Source organism: Myotis davidii, unplaced genomic scaffold, assembly GCF_000327345.1.
Source record: "Myotis davidii unplaced genomic scaffold, ASM32734v1 scaffold221, whole genome shotgun sequence".
NCBI lineage: Eukaryota > Metazoa > Chordata > Mammalia > Chiroptera > Vespertilionidae > Myotis > Myotis davidii.
Window position 1 is genome coordinate 6,546,773 of NW_006293349.1, and position 26,139 is coordinate 6,572,911.

Below are 26,139 nucleotides of genomic sequence, written 5' to 3' on the forward strand. Positions count from 1 at the left end.
GTGCTGAGAGCAATTACTGACTCAGCAAACTGTCCACACTACAGGTCAGAGGGTTCAGAGGCAAAACCAGGGAGATGGACAGAAGAAGCGGTACACTGAGAAAGGGAATTTTGAAAACACAATACCAGAGTCAGGAGAAGAACAGTGAAAGCTGTCCGGGTAGGTGAGCTGAGCCATTGTGGATATGCCAGCATATGACATTCCTCCGCACGGAGATTCCCACGGGGCTATCCATTTCTCTCGGAAAATGTCAAGGGTCTCTAGGAATTAACTTTGGCCACTTCCTACTTAAATCCCTCTCCGCTGCCTGTCTAATCCAGGGCCTCACGGGCATGGGGCAAGGTGGGGAGAGGGAAGTGGTCTCTGAAGCAAGGATGTTTCATATGAAACTGTACAGTTGAAACTTCAGTGAACGAAACAGACACGGGCTGCGCGGAGGCAAGGACAGGAAATGGGGGCCAAGTCTCATACGATGGGAGGAAAGGGCTTCGGAAGAGTTGGTGGGAGAACGGCCCCCACCAGGGCAGCCCACTCTGCGGCGCTGACCATTGGGGAACACTCCCCCAGGTCACAGCATGTACACACAGGAAGTATAGACACGGAGCCCTGCACCTCAGATCGTCCCCTTGGGTGTCTCTTTCTCCAGCTCTCTCTTGAGATATGGCCAGAGTGATGTTCAATCTTGATAAGCACCAACTTAGAACGTGTACCTGGAGGTCCCATCGCACACATGATCTGAACGTCCACTAGTTTAATCATCGAGCAGTCTTTCAGGTCGTACCAATTCCAGTGATCCAACCACTGCCTCAGCAGCTCGATGGGCGGCTGAGCCCCGTACACCTCCCGCGCAGGCATATTGACGTCATCTACAAAGACAACCTGAGGGTGACAAGGGGAGAGGGATTAGGAAAGATTACCATCTCATTAGAGTGTCCTGTTGTGTTAATAATGTTGAGGCAAAGAATCGGATCGTCACTTTGTAGAGCACGGGTATGGAAGTGATGGTTTCTTTTCCAATCAAATATTATACCCCTTGGCATCCATGCTCCCAAGGAACAGAGGGACAGTTTTCTCACTAACCTTGCAGGTTAAGAGTTTAGGCCTTACTAATCCTCTCCTCCAATTTGTTTCTCAATACACCTTCTCCTTTTCCCTGCTACAACTTCAATGCATTAACATGAACAAGAAAGGTGTGCTTGTAAACTGAGAATAACCTGGGGTGGGGAGAGTGCAGTTGGGACGGTGTTCTTGGTCAGGGAACACAGGTAGGTCAATTGATAACTGGGATGCCTATGGGTCTAGAAAAGCAAGCAGCAAGACTCTGTGAAGTAAAAATGTTAATGAGAGAATTGGGAAGGTAGATCATTTCCCAGATGAATAGTCTACTTTTAATTTAAAGGGCAGCTGCTTGCTTTTAATGTCACGCTGTCTCACCCACAATGCACATACAACTATGAACACACTTTTAAGGAAATTTCTTAAACAAAATTTGTGAGAAAAAAAGAAGAACACGAAAACTGTAGCTCAGCCAGCGTGGCTCAGTGGTTGAGCATCAACCTATGAACCAGGAGGTTATGGTTCGATTCTCGGTCAGGGCATATGCCTGGATTGTGGGCTCCATCCCCAGTGTGGGGCGTGCAGGAGGCAGTTGGTCAATGATTCTCTCTCATCATTAATGTTTCTATCTCTCTTCCCTCTCCCTTCCTCTCTGAAATCAATAAAAATGTCTATATTGTAAAAACTGTACAAAAAGGTGCCATGCCCCAGCACACGTGGTTTCGTGTTCTGAGTGGAGCAGCATGCATGACTAGGACACATGTCGGGTCATGTGTACAGAAACGGAGCGATTACCATTTTCTTGCCCAGAGGAGGACCAAACACTCCCTTTCTTCTTTTGTCCAGCTTTGACATGATGATGTTCTGAGTTTGAGCTGCTGTAGTTTGTGCTGAGAAGTTAATTAGCAGAGGCTTGTAGATTTCTTTATTGATTTGAGTTAAAAGAAAGTTCTATAAAATAGAAAATAATAAAATGAACCATAGTTGGAATGGCGTTTTGGCATTTTAAAATAAACGAAATATATATCATGCAACAAGAGAGGATCTTAGCCATGCACAAGGACAGGAAATCAATAGAAAGAACAGTTGCCATGTCAATGTGCGTCTCTGTTTGTCCAGGCCCCATGCATTCGGTTTCTCTGATGTCCAGAACCACCATGTAGATTACACATCCTAACTCAATGTGGAGCCACGGGAACTGAGAGGTTAAGAAACTTGTAAGGTCTCAGGGACAGGGCAGGACCTTAGACTGCCATCTGTAGCTCTCTGGATCAATGTTCCTTGTAACATAGCGTATTATCTTTCCACTTAAATACCAAGTTATCTGATTGTAAGTGAGGAAGCGTAGATAAGACAATTGTATTTTTGAAATGGAATTCACTGGAAAGTGGGTGCAATTACCATGATTGCTAATCAAGATATTGTGTTCTACAGATCATCTTGTAGAAGAAGAATAAAGTAGGGAAATATTTATAATACATTAGGTAGAAAAATGCAGATTATGAAATAAGATGCAAAGTATGTTTTCAGTTTTGTGAAAAGCAATGTTGTTTTTGCTGGGACTGAATTCGATGGGGGTACAAATGACAAAGGGCTTTGTTTTTTTCCATTCACCACGTCAAGTCTCCATTCCCTGACTCTTGATGATAGCTTAGGTAAATAACTGATATCTCAGTCATTTCTTTTAAGTGCAGGCCAAACCAACACCATGATTTAAAATCTCAGCCTAAACTTCTCCCCTCTCTGCTTTTGGATATTCCCTTGTATAGACAACATTTAGATTGTAATACAGGTGCCATTTCAATCTGTGGGAAAGACATTATTTAATAAACTAGAAGCCCGGGGCATGAAATATGTGCTCTGTTAGGGTTCCTAGGCCTGGCCAGCGATCCGGGCCTATGGGGGCCTTCTGACTGCTGGCCAGGGCCTCCCTTCCCTGGCTGCCAGCTGCCAGCTGGGGCCTTCCTTCATTCTGCGCTGCCCCCTGGTGGTCAGCACATATCACAGCAAGCAATCAAACTCCCGGTCTCCCCATTGAACTCCTGAGGGGACAACTTGCATATTAGGCTTTTATAAATATAGATGATACCAGGACAATTGCTTAACTATATGCCCCAATGTATTCCAAAAGGATTGAATAATGAAATTAAAACAAAGGAGGAAAAACAGGTACTGTTGTCATCTGGGGGAGTGTGAATTGACAGGGAGCCTGCAGTGGGAGCGACTGCTGATGGCTCCTTGCTCCCCTCCACCTGCTGCCCGGTTTCCTTCCTCTCTCACACATCGGCTTTGGGAGGCAGCAGAACACAGGCAGAGGAACCAAAGTCCTACTTCGCTGGCTCTAAGGTGGTGCTCTCTCAGCTGGTGCGTTCTTGCCTGCTACCATGCAGGCTTCCATGGTAGCTTCCCTCTGAGAGGAGCAGACAGGCAGGTCCTTCAGATACTCCAAAGGGACACCTGCCCGGCACAGGTCTCTGACACAGGGGACAAATGGTCCCTGCTGCTGAGGCAGTCATCTAGAATGGAGCCATCTGGAATGGAATCATCTAGAATGCAGTCATCTAGAATGGAGCCCTCTGGAATGGAATCGTCTAGAATGCAGTCATCTAGAATGGAGCCATCTGGAATGGAATCGTCTAGAATGCAGTCATCTAGAATGGAGCCATCTGGAATGGAATCATCTAGAATGCAGTCATGGAGGTCCAGAAGACTTAGACCCTCTTATCTCTCACATTGCCCAGCTGCCCCTGGGAAACTTGGACTTGCCTTGCAAAAGGCTGGGGGTTATTGACAAATTCCAGCCTTTTATCCTCAGAAACCTGAAACTAGAGACAAGAACTGGTCTTTGATCAATATGACCTCCTAACCTCAAGAAACACCCTAAACAGGATGCATAAAGCAGCTGAGATTTGGGGCTGCATCTGTCACCACAGCTAGCATTTCTTAACTGACACACAGTGGGTATGACTCCAGAAATCATTAAGAAAAATCACTACATTACTAAATTGCTAAAAATCACTAAAACTTTTTAGTAAAATTACTACATTACTTATTACTACACAGTAACCATTCAGATACTAACTGATAAAGTTAAATATCAAGTATAATTAACTAAAACACCTTTTCAAGAGATATAAAATTCTTTATCCTGGACAAGCTATTTTTATTAAAATACCTAAAAAGGGACAGTAATATAGTGATATAAAATGGCATCATATATTTTTCTAAAATAAATCAATTTTCTAAAATAAATAGGCAATTACACAAAAATCATTTGTGGCTCCAACATCAAAATATTCGAGTATTTAAAAATATTAACTCTACTATTTCATGTGGCTTTAAAAAATTCTTAGGAATACCATGCACATTTCAATATTAAAATTTCTACAATGCTTACAATAATGTAAGAACTCTTCCCCGTTCCTGTGGGTCCTACAAATATTGATGGCTTTTGATGGGTGGTTAACAATTCCATTAATGCCGAGTAGCGAATCGTGTCCAGAGTTGGTACAATGATTTCATTAAACATCATATCTTTAGGAATTGGAGGGGCGTCTGCCAATTTCTTTATCCATGGGTCCCATCTTCCTATTCCCTGTTTATAATAAACAGCCAAACAGGGAATCTTATGTTATAAATACTTTTTAAAAATATATTGTTATTGATTTCAGAGAGGAAGAGAGAGGGAGAGAGCGATAAAAACATCAATAATGAGAGAGAATCATTGATTGGCTGCCTCATGCACACCCCCTACTGGGGATCGAGCCCGCAATCTGGGCGTGTGTCCTGACCGGGACTAGAACCATGACCTCCTGGTTCATAGGTTGATGCTCAACCACTGAGCTATTGTGGCCTGGCTGTTCTCATTTTTAAGGGAAAAAGAAGGATATAAAATTATCCATTGGGGATACAGTGTGGGCCCAACTCCACTTGGATCTGTATATATTTCAATAATATGTATTCCTAAACTTTGTCCTCAAGACAGTACTATGGGAGCTGTTACACAAAAACAAACAAGTACACAAACACCAGCCAGGTGAGACTGCACAATCTGTGCGGAAATGCTCAGTGAGTACTCCTAACCCAGCTGCGCTCACTCCTGCAGGACCTCTGAGCTCCTGGGAAATGCCAACTGCAGCAGGAACCTCCACGAAGTGTCCTTGACCGGGAAGCCCCCGGTGCTGGAGCCCATGTCATAATATGTTATTTCACCCAGTGAGTACGATCTGCCCATTGGGTATTACTATTTACTAGAGGCCCGGTGCATGAAATTCATGCACTCGCCGGGGTCTCTCAGCCCAGTCTGTCCTCTCGCAGTCTGGGAGTCCTCGGGGGATGTCCGACTGCCTGCAGTCAGACATCCTTAGTGCTGCTGCGGAGGCTTAGTGCTCCTGCCACCACTGCTGCTGTGCTCGCCAGCCATCAGCCCAGCTCAGGGCTTCTGGCTAAGCAGCACTCCCGCTGTGGGAGCACACTGACCACCAGGGGGCAGCTCCTGCATTGAGCATCTGCCCCTGGTGGTCAGTGTGTGTCATAGCGACTGGTTGCTCCACCGTTTGGTCGATTTGCATATTAGCCTTTTATTATATAGGATTCCATTTTATTAATAAGAAAAACAAGGTTCAAGGAGATTGGATACCTAGTCCAAGGCCATCCAGAAAGAAAAGGGTTTTATTAGGACTCAAACCCAGAGTGTCTGACCTTCACAGGCCAGGGCACCTTCCTCACTCCATGCTCTCTTACGGTAAACGGGTGCCAGGGTGGTCACAAAGCCATTTCGTGCCGTGTGTCTCCTAGGGGACGGTGCCAGGTTGGTACTTGCACATCCTACTTCAGAACTCTTACCTCAGTGACAAACTGATAATCATAAATGGTTTTTTTTTCAGGAAATGGGACGGTGAGTGCTTTTGAAGTCGTTTGTTCAGCGCCGCTCAGTATTTTAAACCTATTGCGAGTTATGTCTGAAATTGGACCCTCCATTAGTTCTCGAAGAATCTTATTAAATTTTAACCGATCATCATCTGTACAAGAAGCACCGATGGACCATATCAACGAAAAGAGAAAAATGCCCTGCATTGGAGAGGTGAAAAGACGGAGTGCATTAAAGAATGGCTGCAATCTGTCCGTGAAGCTTGAATCAGATTAGCTGATTAATAGCTGTGAAAGGAAATTAATAAACTGATAGACAAGAGTAGGTTATCTCAAGATTTTGTAATAATTAGTGTTTTTTTTAATGAAACTGCATGTTTTATAAAAAATCTTCCTATCAGAGGAGACAATACAATGCAAAGTGTAATTTCTAGCCAGAGTGAAAACTTAGAATGACTATTCTGGAAAATCACATGATATTTTAAGTATATACAGGACCTTGATATTAAAAAGAATATTGAGGTAACTTTTATAAATATAAGAGTATTTTAATAAGGAATAATCAGCCCATAATATACATAGTTTTTAAATTTAAATTTTGATACAGTGTTATTTTTTTAATATATTTTATTGATTTTTTGTTGTTTTTTTTTTTTTTTTTTTTGTTTTTTACAGAGAGGAAGGGAGAGAAATAGAGTTAGAAACATCGATGAGCAAGAAACATCGATCAGCTGCCTCCTGCACACTCCCCACTGGGGATGTGCCTGCAACCAAGGTACCTGCCCTTGACCAGAATCAAACCTGGGACCCTTGAGTCCGCAGGTCGATGCTCTATCCACTGAGCCAAACCAGTTAGGGCAGATACGGTGTTATTTTTTAAAGTAGAATGAATTCATGTTCTTTTGCTTGTCGGTTGTAATAATTATCAGAGCACTGGCTGCCTAACTAGAACTGCCATCCAGCAAGCTTTCTTCTCACCGGACTCAGGCAGACAGAACACGGTCGATGGCAAGGCCAACCGTGAAATAAGAAAACCTGTTTGCTTGTTTCTAAATCAAATCCCCTTTTTACTGCCAATGCGAACACAGCCTTGCCCCTGCTTACAAAAGCTATGGACTCCACTTTCGACACTGTTCACCTGTTACTAGATTACTCACCGACTGTTTCTCTCTGGAAACTAGTTGAAACCAAATTAACAATTTATTTCACAAAATATATGCAATAAGAGTAACATATTGACTACACGACAAGTGCTACTATCAGCAATGTAGAATTTTTATCAGAGAATATTCAAGGTCTGTTGATAACTTTATTTCTATTTTACATATGTGCTTACAGATGATATATTGTCTTGTTTTTCTCACTCCAAATATATATGTATCCACACATATGCACACATACATATTTTAAACATTTATAGCTCACAAAAAAAAAGAAAATTGAGGAGGAGGAAAACAATGAACTGCTATGATCTGGCAGTTGAAAGAGAGGCGGCTCTCCTGGCCAAATGGTGCCTGGCATTTTGGAGAATGGTAACCTCTGAGGCTGACCATGTGGGTCTAGATTTCAAGTAATGGATCTAAGAATATCGCTGGGCTCCACCCAAACCTCCTGCTGCACCAGAGCTGCCAGGCCAGGCCTTCCCCTACCAGCACCTGCTGTTGGGGCCTGGCTTCTTTCTCACTGCTCAGCGACCGCACACTGTCCAGCCCCAACCCCGGGGGAAGTTGAGTTTCATGAGTTCGGAAGCACCGGGGAAAGCATTCGATGGCTGTCCATCACATGACCACCGGCAAGGGGCCTTACCTCGAGTAAGGAGTAAGCCTCGCGATCATTTCTCTCTCTCACTTTCACTTCATCGGCAAATTCATCCATAAAACAGTCTATTAGATTCATTAAGGATCGGACTAAGTTTGTATCTGAAGTAGGAGATAATTCCTAAAAAATCAGCAAAAAAAGTCTATAAAGCAAATTAATTGAAACTAGGCACTACTTAAGATAGTCCCAGCTAATATTTATTGGACTCATTTAGTTCTAACAGCCATAGTACTTACGAAAAGGTCCTATCATGATAATTCTAGTTTTATAGGCAGGGAAACTGAGGCACACATTGATTCCCTAGTCTAGAGTGGCAGCTGTGGGTACCACATCGGGGTAGCATTTGTACTTTAACCCCTGAATCCCAAGTTTAAAAATTCACTGTCCCATGCTTAGTTAACTTAATCAAAGACATAGATTCCAATTTTATACCCAAAACATTAAAAATTCTTTCAGAGAAGGCAATTAATTTGCTAAAAAGCTTAGTAGAAAAAAAACCATTTTAAGACTACTTAAAATATAATAGTCCTTTAGAAATTAGACAACATTTTAGAGCATTTTCACCCAGATGTGGTTAGGTATGCCTTTGAGATTCTTTTTAAGAGAGAAAAGATTAGCACCCATACATTTTCTCAAACCCTGAGATGCTTCACTCAAACTATTTTTGATCGAATAAGTATAAGAATAAAATTTTTTTTACTTGAATGAGCAAAAAGGCTTTAGTCAAAGCCATGAATAAATTATTTTAATATCTAGTAGTTGACCATACAAGCAGACATTCAAGTGGACAATTTGGATTTTCTACTTATTCTTTAAGTCTTGAAATCCCCACCCCTCTTACCTTGGTGTGCTTCCTGATAAACTCGACAGACACAGGGACCATTCTGTCAAACAAGGTCACTAGGAATTCCTTCTGCGTGGCATTGAGCGTCGCAGGCAGGAGGTTTACCCAGGACAACATCAGGGGCCTCCAGCCTAACATGTGAGGCTCCATGTAAATCATCCCACACCTGGAAACCTGCAAGAGCAACCACGGCTTAGCATCCAGGCAACGCCTACAAAAATGGGGCTCGGTCCAACTGTTCCTCACAACCTCTGGAGGGGAAAAAAGCTGAATTTTATTCACTTTCATGATCTAAATGTTTGTCCTACTTGACCAAATGGTCACAGACAAAGAGGAAAAAAAACCCCAAAACAACCAGCCAGACTCAAATTTGTCAAGGTACGTCAACAGGTCCGTCTGCTCCGGAGAATCACAGATTCTTTCAAAATGAAGGTGACGAGTATTTTTCATTCAAAGCCAAAGTGATTCAGCAATGGAAGCACCTAGAGCAGTGACGGCGAACCTTTTGAGCTCGGCATGCCAGCGTTTTGAAAAACCCTAACTTAATGCTGGTGCCGTGTCACATACAGAAATTTTTTGATCTTTGCAACCATAGTAAAACAAAGACTTATATTTTTGATATTTATTTTATATATTTAAATGCCATTTACCAAAGAAAAATCAACCAAAAAAATGAGTTCGCGTGTCACCTCTGACGCGCATGTCATAGGTTCGCCATCATTGGCCTAGAGCAGCCGTGGGCAAACTACGGCCCACGGGCCGGATCCGGCCCATTTGAAATGAATAAAACTATTGAAATAAAAGACCGTACCCTTTTATGTAATGATGTTTACTTTGAATTTATATTAGTTCACACAAACACTCCATCCATGCTTTTGTTCCGGCCCTCTGGTCCAGTTTAAGAACCCATTGTGGCCCTCAAGTCAAAAAGTTTGCCCACCCCTGGCCTCGAGCATAGAAGCAACAGACAGCATTCCAGACACACAAGCAGATGTCCAGACTGAGCACTTACGGTGGCAGGAGAAGCAACTTCCAAATCCATCGGCTCAAAAATAAGGTTCATTTGCGGTGACATCTGAATAATCTCCCCGCTCATCAGACACAGCTTTTTGTTGTCATCCAGCACAGTGTTCATGTTCTCGATCCACACGGCATCCACCGGGCCGTCGAAGATCAGCCACTTCCTGTCTGGTGTCTGGGTTACGCACACGGCGGATGCGGGGCAAAAATGTGATGATGATGATAATGTGAGGAGATGGTTCAATAATATTTCAAAATAAAATGTAGCTCTCTTAAGATTAATTTCACCATTAAATGTAAAGGCACCTTTTGAATAAAGTACATCTTTTTCAATGTTTCTGAATTCATATACAACATGTTTCAGAGAGTATGATACGCTAACAACAGAAATGTAAAGGCACCTTTTGAATAAAGTACATATGTGACTAAAGTATATATAATAAAGAACATGTAGGGGAGAGAGAGAGAGAGAGAGAGAGAGAGAGAGAGAGAAACTGGAGGCCTATAGAGAGGGGGGTTTACAGTTGTTTGTATGAAAAATAATACAATAATAAATAAATAATAATAAATCTGTGTTTTGCGTATTCGCAACTATAAACCTAGTTTTTCCTCACACTGCATATGTCATGGGCAAGACACAATATAGCATCTTTTCTTAAGATTCCATCTTTTTCAATGTTTCTGAATTCATATATAACATGTTTCAGAGAGTATGATACGCTAACAACATAACTGCGGGGGCAGACTGCATTTCCGTTTGGAGTGTCTGACCCTGTGCAGTGCTGTGTTCACGCGGGTTACTGCCCCTGTGTGCTAAGTCCAATTCTGTGTTCCCTCCACACACATACAGCACACACCCTCGCAGGCTGAACCACCTCGTGGTGGCACAGGACATTAGTCTCTATATATCTATATATCTCTATCTATCTATCTATCTAAAAGCCTAACTGACCATTACGACCAGACAACTAGATGACTAGCAGGTAGCTATGATGCACATTGACCACCAGGGGGCAGCTGCCCCTCGTGGTCAATGTGCTCCCACAGCGGGCCAACCTCCTGAGGTTCCTCCCCGCCGCCAGGCCAAGGGACCGCACCCGTGCACAAATTCATGCACTGGGCCTCTACTATATATATGTTTTTATTGATTTTTAGAGAGAGAGGAAAGGAGAGGGATAGAGAGATAGAAAGATCGATGTTAGAGAACTCGCGTTGAACGGCTGCCTCTCCCACGCATGCCCTCTACTGGGGATCAAGCCCGCAACCCAGGCATGTGCCCTGACCAGGAATCGAACCCGTGACCTCTTGGTTCCTGGGCTGAAGCTCAACCCCTGAGCCGCACCGGCTGGGCGTAAAGGACCTCATTTTTAATGGGGCTTCCCTGCTCATCAGCCGGGGCCTTTGGGTCAGCTGCTAGTGTGCTACTCATCGCCCCAGGCCCTCAGGCAACAAGAGCAGCGCTGAGATTCGGGTTGCTCTGTTACAACACTGACTCGTGAGTCAGGATCGGCCGGGTCTCCCGGTGGACAAAGAGCTCCCATTTAGTGTGCACGTCATCAGCAGACAGGAAGCACTCAGTGGACTGATTGTTGAAATAAAGGCCTCTAGCCCGGGCCCTTCTTCTTCACGACCAGCCCTGGCCAGCTGTCTCCCACGCGATCACACTCTGTGAAAACCTGGTGGCATATGGCAGCCACGCAACCATTGACTGGTCTGTGAGCTCTCTGCAACAGCGGCACCAGCCACTCAGCAGACCGGGCAGAAGGAGGCAGGGGTAGGTATGCCCGCCCCAGACACAGCAGCCGCAGCTGGCACATGCCCGGTGTCTTCGTCACACGCGGGAGGGACAGTGTTGGAACTCTGCCACATCAGCGGCCTGCACTTTCTCCTCTAAGCACTGACGTGCATCCCACAGCCAGTGGGGGTGCCAGTGCGCTGCCCTGCGGCAGCCCGGGAGGAGCATCCCGAGGGAGCAGCAGGGTCCTGTGATCCGGGGCTCTCTGTCCTGGACCATCTGGCCCAACAAAGGAAAACCAGAGGTTCCCTCCCCGTCCTCTCTCCTCCTGGCCGCTCTGCGCACACCGGGCAGAGGCGCTGGCCAGCAAGGTCCCTGGCCCGGCCGGGATGCGGAGGAGGTCCTTACAGAAACGCCGCAGGCTCTGTGCTAAATGAATGTCTTGGGCTCTAAGTGTGAGTGTCTGAGGCCTCCGAGAGGGTCAGAAATCTGTAAGAAGGAGACAGCACGGATTCCTAACCGTGCCAAAGTGCGAGCACTTACCATCGAAGAGGCGAAGGCCCTGAAACTGACAGCAAGGACCCCGTCGGACCACTCGTGTGACACCTGGTCGAACTGCCCGTACAGCTGGCCCATGGTGACAGACTTAGGGTTCAGGACAGTGATTTGAACCTTGTTTTCTTCCATTAAGCCCTTAGGGGGGAAATCAGTCAATGTATTTATTTACGTTTTGCAGAGTAGTGTCTTTATAGAAAACATAACTGTGTATAGCAAGGGCAACAGATGACAGAAATAACTAGCATCTCAGTTTCTGTAATAAATAGAAATGAACTTAAATCTCCCCATGAAAAGATAAAGAGCATCAACCTGGGGAAAATAAAAATCAAACTATTTACTCTCCATAAAAAGTAACTCACAGTGACACCCAGTGACAGTGAAAGACATGGGCAAGCACATAGGCCGGGAGAAAATGTGGGCTGTGGGATTGCCCTTAGATCGGGGGATACAAGGCAAGTAACAGACAAGACATCACTTTATGTTGGTTGAAGGGGAGAGTGAGCAGATAATGATAACAAATCCCACACAGGCCATGAACACCGAAATATTTGAAGCAAAAACTATTCAAAACACAGTAGCCGGAAATGCAATATTAGTCGGAGAGTTTAAAACAGCCTCATTCCTCTAATATATCAAAGTGGGCCCAACTGCAAGGTATAGGACAGAAAGTTTGAATAATATACTCATTGTCATATATTAGAGACCCAGTGTACAAAATTCGTGCATTGGCTGGGTGGGGGGGGGGGATGTCCCTCAGCCCGACCTGCACCCTCTCGCAATCTGGGACCCCTCTGGGGATGTCCAACTGCTGGTTTAGGCCTGATGCGGGATGGGGCCTAAACTGGCAGTCGGACATCCCTCTCACAATCTGGGACCGCTGGCTCTTAACCACTCGCCTGATTGCCTGCCTGATCACCCCTCACCCTTCTGCATGCCTGCCTGATCGCCCTAACCACCCTGCCTGCCTGCCTGAGCACCCCTAACCGCCTCTGCCTCGGCCCCTGCCACTAAGCTTCGTCCAGAAGGACATCTGGGATGATGTCCGGAAGGTCGTTCGGCTGTCCGGTCTAATTAGCAATTATGCTTTTATTATTATTGATATACATGCACATATACCATATAATACACTCAAGAAACCATACACATTTCAAATTCAATACCACAACCAGCCAGTATTAGAAGTTTGCATTTCAATTATAACCACCCAGAAAATAAAAAATACTCTCCTAAAAGCATGAAAACAAAACCATCAGATTTTTCATGTTTCCAGACTTTTTATTGCAATGGCCACGTGCTACCTTTATAATTAAACATTTTAAAAACAGAAGTAAAAGGTTGAGAGGAAAACAGGTGGCATCGCCTTTATCTGCTGAGCTCCCGTTTGCTCCCTAGAACCTCTCCACTCCTGTTTCCTCTCCGACTCATGTTTCGCATGATGTCAAGTTGCTACCTTGGAGTGTCTTGTAAAATGACCTGAGAGATTCTATCTTGGTTATAATAAAAGAATGCACTTATCACACACTGACCTTTTCACAGATATCACTTAGGGCTCCAGCTAAGACGCGATAGGCACTGGTCTTCCCTCCAAACGGCTCTCCGACAATCATGAAGCCGTGGCGCACAATCATCATTTCATATATCTGGAGGATCTTCTCGGAAAAGAAACTGGTCATTTGCAAGTTCATGGCCTCGCAGTTGTCTTTGATGGCCATCAGCAAGTCGTTGTAATCTGGCTTTGGCAACTTCACCCCAGGAAACAAATCCGAAGTGATGCCCTGGTGATAGATGATTTGGGGATTCATATTACATATTCATACATTCGCTATCTATCTATACATATATATATACACATATATGTATACACATACACATATACACACACATACTTTCACACAGGTATATCCACACATAAACAGGATACAACTCCTCTCATCCTCACATTTAATATTGATGGAAATAAAGTCATTAAATAATAGTTCAACAGTATTTTAACAGTTTTCTAGAGATATGGTCGACATACAATAAGTTGTATATCTTTTAAGTGTACAATTTGGTAAGTGGAACAATAAATTCCATCCAGATAACCACACATCTGTCACTCCCAAAGCTGCCTGTCACCTTTTGTAATCCCCCTTCCCTTCTCTCCTTACTGCCTCCTACCTCCATCCCCGGGTGACCAGTGATTTGCCTTCTGTAGCTATTTGTATTTGCATTGTTTAGATTTAATATAGATAAATTACATAGTAGGTGCTAGACTTGATTGTCTGGTTTCTTTCACCTGGCATGAAGGCTGGGGAATTCACAGGTCTCAGCACGTGTCAAGAGTCTGTGTCCTGAAGTAGTCCCCTGCATTGAAGTGACCCAGCTTTTAAATCCGTTCCCCTATTGATTGACATTTTCACTGTTTCCAGTTTGGAGTTATTACAAATAAAGCTGCTGTGGACATTGGGGTAGAAGTCTTTTTTATGAACAAATGCTTTCATTTCTCTTGGGTGAATACTGAGACGTGGAATACCTGGATAGTACAGGGCATGTGTGTTTAACATGTTAAGAAATGGCCTGCTTTCCAAAGTAGTTATATTATTTTATATTTCCTCGGAGTGTATAGGGGTTCCAGTATACGGTCTGAGCAGTCCTTTTAAACTGAGACATAGAAATAGGTGTGTGATGGTATCTTGTTTGGCTTCAATTTGTATTTCCCAATGATTGACATTCTTGCATGTGCTTATTTGCTGTAGGTATATTTTTCTTCAGTAAAGTGCCTGTTTAAATCTTTTGCTATTTTTAATCAGTTTATTTTCTCAATGGTAACTTCTAAGCATTCTTTAAATATTATGCATACAAGCCCTAGCCGGTTTGACTCAGTGGATAGAGCGTCGACCTGCGACCAAAGGGTCCCAGGTTTGATTCTGATCAAGGGCACGTACCTCGGTTGCAGCCTCCTCCCCGGCCTGGACCCTGGTCAGGGCTCATGCAGGAGGCAACCAATCGATGTATTTTTCTCACATCAATATTTCTTTCTGTCTTTCCCTCTCTCCAAAAGTCAATGGAAAAATATCCTCAGGTAAGCATTAAAATATATATATATTTTATATATTTTACATATTATATATATACACACATATATATAGTATGCATACAAGTCCTCCATCATATGCCTAATTTGCAAATATTTTTCCTAGTCTGTAACTTGTCTTTCATTCTTTTACCAGTATCATTCAAAGAATAAACTTTTTAATTTTGATGAGTCTATGTTATCAATGTACTATTTTATGTCTTGTGCTTTTGGTGTTGTGTTTAAGACATTTTTGCCTAAGCCAGTGTCACAAGGGATTTCTCCCATTTACAGCATGTTTAAGTCAAAAAGTTAGACAATGAACACGATCAAATTTTAAGGTTCATTGTAAAGACTGTCATATTGGCATAAAGGCGGACAAATACATCAAGGGAACAGAATAGGGAGCCTATAGCCGTGAACAACTCATTCTCAACAAGGGCATGAAGGCAAATCCACAGATCAGAGACAAGCTCGTCTCCAACAAGTGATGCCAGAATACCTGGATTTGCCAAAACAATGAACTTTAGCCCCTATCTCATGCCACCCACACAAGAGGCATTTCACTCATTGAAGTGGGGAGTATTCTCACTAGCTGGTGGCCCTTCATGTTCACATGGACCCTCAGAAGGTGACCTTATTTGGGAAGAGGATCTTTGCAGATGTAACTTAAGTTAGACGAGGTCATCCTGGGCCCGAAATCCAATGACTGTTGTCTGCACCACATAAAGGAGAGAAAGATTCAGACACAAAGACCCCAGGGAAGAAGGCTCCGCTGCGATGAAGGCTGAGTCTGAAGTGGTGCCAAGCGAAGCCATGCCAACAACTGCCAGCAGCGCAGGCTCTGAGAGCACACAGCTGCCTGGGAATGCGTCTAGCGAGGTGTGTGCTGCCTTGTGACCATGAGCATGGCTTTCACTCCTGGTAACGGCCCTTCCCAGAGCCTTTGGAGGGAAACACCCCGGCTTCAGGCTGTGAGAGGACAAATGTGTGTTGTCTTAAGGCACCACATTTGTGGTACTTGGTCATGGCGGCTTTAAGAAACAAATACAACCATATAATGTATGATTGGAAAGAATTGTAATTCCACCGTTAATGTTCACGAATATGGAGCGTTAACTGCAAACTCTCAGAAATATTCCTTTATAAACTGCTGAGGCTGTAGGTACCACGGCCTCCTGTGTGAGAAATAGGACTGTTTCTTGGACTCTGAAGGTAAGGTGAAAATTCAGAAGAGCTTTATCTGCAAGCATACAGCTGAGCTGTACTTCAGAATTTACAAATTTCAAGTGTAATTGCTCCTGAGTTGAACTGTGTTAATGCTGTTATGTTGAAACGAATCCCAGTTCATCAAGGCATGGAGTCTCCTTCAGGCAGAGAAGAGGAAGGCCGTACAGCAGAGCAGTGAGAGCACTCCCCGCCTGACTGTGCGGTTGGAACCCCGCTCCCCCGCGACTGGCCATCAACTCAAGTTGCTGGGCACCTCTGTGCTGTGCACACCATCTGTGAGGCAGGGTGATGAGAGCGCCCGCCTCGCTGGCTCACTGTGAGTACTCAGGAAATCCTAGCTGCAGAGCTCTTAGAATAGGATGGGTCCATGATAAGTACGTAGTGTTTTCTAACAAAAAAACCCAAAAAACTCAAATTGCTCAAGGTTAAGCTTAAAAGGAGCAGATCTCTCCAGAACATATTTGGTGTTCAGTGGTTCTCACACCAGGGAGAGCTGGAAACATGTAGACGCGTCCTTCTGGTTCTCACCATGGGAGCGGCCTGTGGACACTGGGGCTGGGGCTGGGGCTGGCAGAGATGATGAATTCTCAAGGGGTTGTCCTGGTTGGAAATGCCGATTGTGCTCTACCTGTGGGCCAGTGCTCAGTGCTCACCGGATGAATAGACAACCGTGTGAGAACACCCTAGCGAGGTACATTTCCGCTGAATGACAATGAGTATGGCTCTTACTCCTGGGAAACCTGGTCAGTGTGCTAGGACCAAAGACACGGGAGGAAAGCTTTAGGAAGGAAATGTGTGCCTCCTAATGTCGCTCTGTTCTATAAGATGTCTACACGGCCAGCTCTACGCCTAAGGGCAGCCCCTTTCAGAACGAGGCACAGGGTCGCTGTGGGTCACTGACAACACCGGCCCTGGCTGCCGGGCAGTGCCCTTCCTTCCCCACTCGTGACAGTCAGACAACTTCGGTCCTCACTCCCCGGAGCTAACTGCCTGCCCTTCCAGGCGACACCATCCTGCAGCAGCTCCTCTCAGAAGCCCGTGCCCCCTCCCTGATCTCCTCTATGGGAGATGGGGAAAAGGAAACGCATGGAATGGAATTATAGTCTGGAAACTGCAACCATCGCTCTAATCCTTCTCAATTATTCATAATCTAATCTTTAAAATAGAACAGGATTAACAAGCTTAGCTCTTATCTTAAATCACCCTGAAAAAAACAATTTCATAAAAGCAATGGCATGCTTTCAAAGAAATTAAGCTTATTTATGTATTTGTTTTTTATTCCCTCAATCACTAGTTTAGCAACAATTACCCAGTCCCTGTTTTGTGAAGGGGGTCGGAGCTGTGTTAGACCGATGACTTCCCTTCACAGACCCTACATTCTAGTGTCATTTATAAGCCAACACATCTTGTAGCTTGTGTGTGCTCATTACACTGTGTGGTTTCATAAAAGTACTCTTTTAAAATCCCAAGTTGTTAAAAGTCATCTGAAGCAACAAAGTTAGCTAAACACCCTTCACACACACGCGGAATGACCTGTGTTTCTCTGGCCAGACCATTGCTTTCTGAAGAGGAGGTTCCCCAGGGAGTTGCCCCCTCGGCCATTGGATGAGCACATGGCCCAGTGCTCTGTGGGGCAAGTTTCATTTTCATGTGGATATTTCAGCTGAAAGAAAGATATACTCATGATGATGCCAGAATTTGTTAACTTGCGCCCCTACATCTTCACACAGGTACACAAGCACACGGGCCCAAGAGGCCATGTAAGCCCATGCACAATTATGAACCATTTGCATTTAGCTGGATAGTTATTAATTTTAGAAACTGACCTTTATTCTTGTTGAATTCTCTACTAGTCATGAAAACCTGGGTTGAACTAACTACCTCTTCACAGATGCTCTAAGGTAAAAGCTATGGGCATGACTTCAATACAGTGTGAGAGGAGCCACTGACTCCGTGTTGGGTAAGAGCTTGCTTGTCCTATACATTCAAGACCAGCGATGGGTTGGTTAAGTGGAAATAGTCACTAAAAGTGGGCAATCATTTCTAAAAGATGCATTTAAATTTGAAACATATAAACATTCAGTTACTAGTATTTGTCCATATTTTGAAGCCAAAGCCTTTTCTGTGAGTGTAGAGTTTGGCACCAATTTTCTTCCAAAAAATACATCGATGATGCATCATCCGCTCCATCCAGGTTTGTGGTGTCAGGCTTTGTTTTCTTTAAGAGGCGAAGCTCTTTGGGTGCTTGCGAGACAATCCAAGTGCGGCATCCTTATCCATTTTTAAGGTTGTTTTTTTCCAGCCTTATATACTTTACTTTCTATGCCTAATTCAAATTCATGGGTGTTTTTTTTTTAGCCTTTCATCTTATTGAATCTGTCTTGAACAATGAACTTGGTTTTTATAAAAACAAAACTCTTCACGTTGGTATATCATCCATTTCCTTGACATTTAATTCAATGACATAATAACAGGAACGTACCAACTGGCTTCCGAATGTTTGGGGGACAAGCAAACTCTCTCTGGGTAAATGAACACAGCTCGTCTGATAAGATAGTGTGTGCGTGTGTGTTTGGGATGGGGCAGGGAGCAGCATGCTGGCTGAGAGCTGAGTGCAGGCCTGTGTTAGTGTGTGCCAGACAGAAGGGAGATGGCTGGTTCGTGTGCCAAGTCACCTAAGTAGAGGGTATTTCAGAAAACTTACGTTAAATTCCAGAACACCTGTAGTAAATCCACAGTTTACCAGTTGGACTTGGAACCTGCCCATTAGGTTCAAATAATTCACAGAAATCCGAACACAGAATTATTTCTCCCAGCGTCAATACTTCGCTCAACATCCCACTCCAAAAGTTCTCCTATCATCTTGCATTTAATTTCCCAGGACCCTCTGCCTGTTCTTTAGAGTCTTCCTGCCTAATAAATCCCATGTCCCTCCTTAACGGCTGGAGCCTAACAGGCCAGTGATGCCTGGCAGTCAAGGGCAGGGCCTCTGCACCTCCAGGGCTCCCAGTGCCACAGCCAGTCCCGCTCACGGGAACGCTGTCTGTGGAGCCATCTGACCACAACAGATGAGGAAGCATCAGAAGTGTATTTTGTTATTTGAGAGGGTATTATTTTAAAGCAAATGTTTACATCGTTTCCTGATGTAACAGAAACAAACTTCGAAATATTCAAGGCAACACGTTCAATGATTCTACATGAGCTCTGGACAGGGGAGGATGGGGTTCAGTTGCTGTGGAGCCTTGAGAGCTCCGTTCCATGGTCAGGATGACAGCAGGACATACCCGAGGACATGCATTATCTTTCCCATCATCTGACCACAGTGCGATCATGACACGCCAGGTTAATACAAATTGTGGCTTCTAGTTGCATTTGTTTATCGCAAAAAACAAACACAAACAGTGACATATTAGGATAATGCAAAATAGGATAGCACCACTATATATCAGGATTCTCGGTAACATTATTTTAGAAGATAAAAATGCATACCATTGTTCTTAGTCACGTAGGATATCTTTTAAAATCTTTATCTTTTACAAATCATGAATGTGGAAATGTTATAAACGCCACGGGCACAGCTTGCATTTGTCTGTGCACGGTAGCCTATCTTGCTTGCTTTCATAAAGAACTAATGCACGGTCATATTTCATGGTTCCACAAGATGCTACCAACGAAAAGTTACCCACGTCCTAAAATACTTGGGTTTTCCATCTATACTTGTGATTCATACCATTTTAACATGCAAACATTATTTTGCAAATCTATTCCTGTTAGTCTTCAGTTAGTTGCAATGGTGTAATTACATTAAGTGACAATGTTCAGGGACTTTTGTGTGAATTAATTATATATTACTTCTTTTAAAGCTATACATGTTTAGGTAGCATGAAAGCCTTCAAAATATTTCTCAGCCACAAAGAATTAAACTCCTTGGTGGTACCTAGTTTCTACATTTAAAATCGTGGAACAGAACACAAATCTCTAAGAATTGCATGTCTCAAGTTTTACAAATCATAAAATTCCCCTTTTCACGTGGGCAAATGATCAACTTTTCAGTACAGTACTTTAATGTTTTTCAGTTGATGACACATCTAGTCACTGGAACTCCGGGGAGACACGTGGCCCTGAAATTCACAAGGAGGGAGTTGACAGTGGAAGTCAAGGCGGCTCCCTACCTTCAGGTTGCCCGCGGCGGTGAGCACCGACTTCACGGCCCTCATGCCGTAGTCATAGTGGTGCTGTGACGACAGCTGCTCGGAGCACAGGCGGTACGTAGCCACGATCTTCACCGACAGCGGCCGCGCCGTGACGAACCCGCAGGAGTACAGGACTATTTCGGCGATCATGGCATAGTCGGGCACCATCATGGCTACTGTCCGGAAGAGGGCCTGCGGGAGTGGAGGGCGACGTGCTTTGACAAAGGCCATCATGAAGGGGAGCCTACTCCCCATTTCACAGGCTGTTACAGTCTCATGGCTCTTCAGCAACATGATGAAATGACAGTGTCCAAATCATATAGGCCAAAACACTACACAGGTAAAAACAGTCTCCCATTTCCCTCCCCCCTGGTCTTCACCACCCTGTTGCCCGTGCCCACGGGCTCTGCATGTAAGTCTGTAAGTTCTCTGGCTTCTCTCTTCCTGTCCCCCCAACTCCACACGGAGGTGTGGCCGGCTGCTCCGTGCCTCCGTGCTTCGGGTCTTATTTTGTTGGTCAATTCATGTTGTCAAATCTCTATCCTACTTAAATCTTTAGTGAATTGTTCATTAACACGAATGCCAAAGTATCAACTATGTGCTGTTCCTCTGGGGGAAGCGGCCTGCTGTGGGGAAGGGCCTGGGACTCATCTGCATGGAGAGGAAGCGCTGATGTCGGGGTGGCAGGAACACAGGCTCGAGAGCCGCAAGGTGGGTTTGGCTCCGCAATTACCACCTCATTCTCCCTCACCACTGCTCTCTATGCACTAGACATGCAGCCACCGGGAAAGCGAAGATCCTCATCTATTCAACTGGAAAAGTGTATTTCTATTTTTAAAAAAAATTTTAAAAAATGGGGCTTGGGAATTAATGAGAATGGTGAGTTGCTGTGGGATGTAAATTGTTTCAACCAGTGTTAGAAGGAAATTTAGCAACATAGCTCTTTGTCCTATGACTCGCCCTAAGGAAATATTTTAAAACAGAGAAAAGACTTAAGTAAAAACTGCCCATTGCAATATTATTTACTATGCCAGAAAACTAAAAGCAACATAAATGTCCAACAGTAAGCTATGTAGTTCAGTAAATTCATAGAATTATGTTTATAAAGAAAGGAAAATGCTTGTGCTATAATAGACTCTTGGGGAAAAAAAACACCCCGTATACACAAGTGTCTGATTTCAGCATTTAAAATTAACATTTGAAAGACTTTTAAAATCAGAGGATACAATATAGCAAGCAGTAGAATCGGTACCTTTTCATTATTTCCTGAATTTCCTATAATTACCCCAAATTTTAAATACAAGTTTTGGAAACTCTTCCTGGTTTGCACATTCATTTTCTAAAGGTCCTCACAGCTTTAAAAATTATTTTCTAAAAGATAAATATGACATCTAAAAGCAAACGTTTTGCATAAAATTCAAAGATGGCATGTTCTTTCTTTTTATGTATTGATTGTAAATTATAGGAAGGACATGGGGGACATAGTCGCCCTTTGTGTACCTTGAGATTATCTGGCAGCTCCGAGCGCCCGGCGTACCCAGGGTTCATGGTGATAAAGACAGCGCACGTGGGGTCCAGTTTTAGTTCCGTTCCTTCAAATACCAGTGTGTCCGCCCCTGCGTTAATGCCTGCGGGTGATCAGAGTGAGATGACTGAGCGATTCCACGTGTGAGTGTGACTCGTGCCCTTCCTCACCTCCCGTGGCCTCGCTTTTTCCCCCTCACACAACGGCAAACCAGCCCGTTACCTCTCTGGATGGTAAGAATTTGTTGAGCCACCACAGAAAGTACTTCCAAATCGATTCTGTTAAACTCATCAAAGCAAGCCCAGGCTCCGCAAGATAGCAGTCCCTGGGAGAAAACAGGAATGAAATTTTTCAATTTTATCTGATGAAACATTGCGTTGAAATGTTGCATTTTCACCCCATCTGTTCAAGGATTTAATATCGATCAAGGAAATTGCTATTCACCGTTATCTTTAATGATGGCTTTTCTTATTACCAAATTCATGATTATGCATGAACAAAGGGTTTGATCAATTGGAGAAATTTTCCAATTGATTTTTTGTTTACTTTCTGTATATTTTTTAGCATTTAGATGGACACCTTTAGTTTCAAAGCCTTTCGTACTTTATTTACTAATGGATTTTGTTTGCCTTTTCCACATGGACTCTATGGGATGGGCTGTGAGAATCCTCTAAATGAGATGCCTGCGGGTGCCAGAGACGGCTCTGTGGTCTGAGGACCGTAAGGGCCAGCTAGCACAGTTTGCGGCCCTCATTCGCCATCCCAACTCACAGCCACCTCGCTCAGGTGGAAAAACTGGAAAATCAAGTCAGAGTAGCTCAGTCCAAATTCAGATTCATTTTTTAAAAGTTTTATTTCACATATATTTGTTGAATGCACATTCGACACAGGCTGTGTATGTATGTGGGCGCGTTGCACTGAGAACCAGGTGTGCACCAGGAGGACGCATGGCACTTTGCGTCCGTATTTCTGTAAGAAAGCTGAGGCTGCATCACACAAGGCGTTAAGCGATTAGAATGAGTCCGCGCAGCTCGCGGCGGCTGGACTGGGATGTGTACACGGCTCCCTCTACTGAGCCACACTGGAGGAAACATGAACTCTGCATGTCAAAGAATGTTCATTTTCATTATCTAGAAAATTCTATCCGTGACCCAGTCTCTAGTACATGCTATAGTGAAAGGCTTAGAATCACAAAGAACAGGATGCTAACGAAGCCACATATTCAGTTATACGGGCTGTGAGGTTCTTAATGCCAACGCCCGTGTCTTTTTTATTTTGTACGCCCGTTGTTCAGCATAAGCTAATCCTAACACAAAGTGTCCATACAATCAATACATATTTACTGATCAGCAACGTTAATACCATTCAACGTATGAATCTAAATTAAAGAATTAAGAATACCATTATATGGATTAAAAAATTGAGTAACACATACCAGATGTTTCTTTCAATATTTAGAAATATGCAACCGTCTGGTATGCAAATCTAACAGATAGATTTGCTATTTCTTTCTTAAATAACCATTACAACAAGGTTGTATATCATTACAGAGGATGATAACAACAGTAATTGGTCATTCAAATGCTTTCTTGGCATTTTATTCATTATAATTTTGACTTAAAAAACTCTTATTCTAATTATTTCACCATCACAAATGTAGAGACTTTTATACTCCAAGTTTGTACAGTCCTGGCCAGTTTAGCTCAGTGGATAGAGCACTGGCCTTTGGACTTAAGGTCCCAGGTTCGATTCCTGCTCAAGGGCACGTATCTGGGTTGCAGGCTCCATCCGTGTCCTGGTCAGGATGCATACCGGAGGCAACCAATTGATGTGTCTCTCTCACATCAATGTTTCTCTCTCTCTCTGTCATTCCCCCTCCCTTCTACTCTCTCTAAAATTCAGTGGAAAAATATCCTTGTGTAAGGACTAACAGCCAAAATGACCAGGCCATATTTCAGTCAGGAGCAGTTTACTGTATGGGGTAGAATCGGCATATTCTTTTGTGTTCGTTTCATTAATTTTTTAAATGTTAACATCTTCTGGAGAAATTCAGAAAAGTAAGGATTACAGAATTTTTTAAATGCACTTTGAAAATTACAGGAAAAAAAATAGAAATAAAACAAACACAGAGCCCATAATCCCAAATGGAGAATTTTGTGTTCAATTGTACCAGCTAACATTCTGAGGGATGACGAGCTGCTCACGGGTTTAGAGACTTTGCATCTTAAGCCCCTTTTGCAGTCTTACAGCCTCAGAAGGGTGGGCTTCCCCATCAGAACCAGGAGAAACACAACCACGTGGGTTTTTAGGTTCAACAAAACAGATGAACTAGAACGCACCCACAGGAGTCAATCATATTTACTAATATAAACCAGAACTTCAGGACAAGGTCTGCAGGTAAGAGGTCTGCAGAGTCCCACAGCCTTCGCCCGACGCAGCAGCTCTCAAGCCCTGCACCTGGCCCAGTGCCTGGCCCCCCACCTCCCGACCCCCCACCCCGCTTCCCATCAGCAATGCTGAGCCATCAGAGCAGGACTGGCGAGGGGGACGGGCCTCCTTCCCAGGGAAGCGTTCCTATAACCCCGCTTCTCTTGAGAATCCCCGAGATGGTACTTTACCCTTAACTTTACTTCACCGACAATGTCTTTTACTTGCACCCAACCGTGTTCCATAATAAACAGCCTCCCTCTCCGAGCAGCTACCATGTTGTAAAGGGAAACGATGAGGTGTCGATGCGAACCTTGAAGAATTTCCCTAATGCCAGGTAGTCCAGCCCGTCGGAGCAGTTGAACACGACGCACTGCTTGGCCACCGCCTTGGCCAAGTCCTTGGTGGTTTCCGTCTTCCCCGTGCCCGCGGGGCCCTCGGGCGCCCCCCCGAGGTGCAGGTGCAGGGCTCCGAACAGGGTTCTGAAATGCAAGCAGGGAGCCCTCTGTGGAGCCAGGTGAGAGGTCCCCGTGCCAAACCCGCTTCCTCCTCCCGCACCCCTTCCCGCCCTCCCGCTCCCTCCCCTTTGCGCATTGCTCTGTCTGTGACTGTATTTTTCTCCCAAAGAGCTGTATGCACGACACGATCTAAACAAATTCACGTTTGAGATTCTATGCCGACTTCTAGGGAGAACTCAGCTCATTCTGAGCCACCCACCCACTACCGCAGGCCTAGGGAGACGCTGCGTAAAGGAAGACACCACGCAGGCATTTTTGCGAGAATGAAAAGAAAATGGCCAGTGAAGAGGGAGTGGAAAGCTGGAAAGCAGTTAGGGGCATCTTGCTCTGGTACCTGCCTGTCATAAGCGTAGACACATCCACACAGAAACAGAAAAGGAAGCCCCCAGCCCGGCCGGCGTGGCTCCGTGGTTGAGCATCAATCCAGGAACCAGGAGGCCACAGTTCGATTCCCGGTCAGGGCACAGGCCCAGGTTGCAGGCTTGGTCCTCAGTGTGGGGTGTGCAGGAGGCAGCCGATCAATGATTCCCTCTCATCATGGATGTTTCTCTCTCTCTCTCCCCCTCTCCCTTTCTCTCCAAAATCAATAAAAAAATATTTTAAAAAAAGAAGCCCTCAGAACTGAGCAGGGTGGAGAGCTGAAGTGACCCACCCATGTCAACCGGGGGCTGCGCTGTCTCGAGTGGAACTAACATTACCCCAGCCACCCACCCCTGAGGAGGCAGAGAGAGACCCCACCGCAGAAGAGACGGAGCTCACCCTGCACACGGGGCCTGAGGAAAGCACATCACTCATGGTGATGGAGCCCACGTTCCTATTACCCGTGGGAAAGGCAACGTTAGCTGTTACCTGGACCAGAGAAAGCCCGAGACCCTTCCAGACAGAAATGTGAAACTGCTCCACGGGGACACCCCCTCAGCCGAGAACATGCAAGAACCAATGGGGATGCAGCCCCTGCTGCAGTGAGCTCCCGGTGGAAATGAGAGAAAGGAAGAGAGAGAGAGAGAGAGAGAGAGAGAGAGAGAGAGAGAGAAAGAGCCAGCGTGAAGGCGCACGGACAGAGGCCTGGGAGTGTTACCTCATCACTCAGCCACCTTGGCACCCGGTGGTTTATTCAGGGAGATTTTATATGAAAAGCAGTAGACATCAGGAAATTGTAAGAAAAACTGAGGCTAATTTCACAAAAGAGACGACTTTAAAATGCTTGCAGTAAAAATATAATTATGAAACTTCTAAAAACTCAGTGAAAAGGTGAAATATTGGAGCGACCATAAAGAAACAGACTTCTGCA

General features: G+C 44.5%; 1 protein-coding gene across 1 annotated transcript in view; it reads right to left on the reverse strand.

Moving 5' to 3' along the window:
* DNAH7 (dynein, axonemal, heavy chain 7) overlaps nt 1-26,139 on the reverse strand; it is a 150,787-nt gene that overhangs the window by 71,644 nt on the left and 53,004 nt on the right. The window contains exons 24-36 of the mRNA XM_015566120.1: nt 24,644-24,812; nt 22,126-22,228; nt 21,879-22,006; nt 20,358-20,570; nt 13,427-13,675; nt 11,886-12,035; nt 9,600-9,782; nt 8,585-8,761; nt 7,732-7,863; nt 5,902-6,126; nt 4,454-4,651; nt 1,852-2,007; nt 711-879 (exon numbers count right to left, since the gene is read on the reverse strand). Coding sequence (XP_015421606.1) covers nt 711-879; nt 1,852-2,007; nt 4,454-4,651; nt 5,902-6,126; nt 7,732-7,863; nt 8,585-8,761; nt 9,600-9,782; nt 11,886-12,035; nt 13,427-13,675; nt 20,358-20,570; nt 21,879-22,006; nt 22,126-22,228; nt 24,644-24,812 — 2,252 coding nt within the window. The remainder of the gene's footprint in view (nt 1-710; nt 880-1,851; nt 2,008-4,453; nt 4,652-5,901; nt 6,127-7,731; nt 7,864-8,584; nt 8,762-9,599; nt 9,783-11,885; nt 12,036-13,426; nt 13,676-20,357; nt 20,571-21,878; nt 22,007-22,125; nt 22,229-24,643; nt 24,813-26,139) is intronic.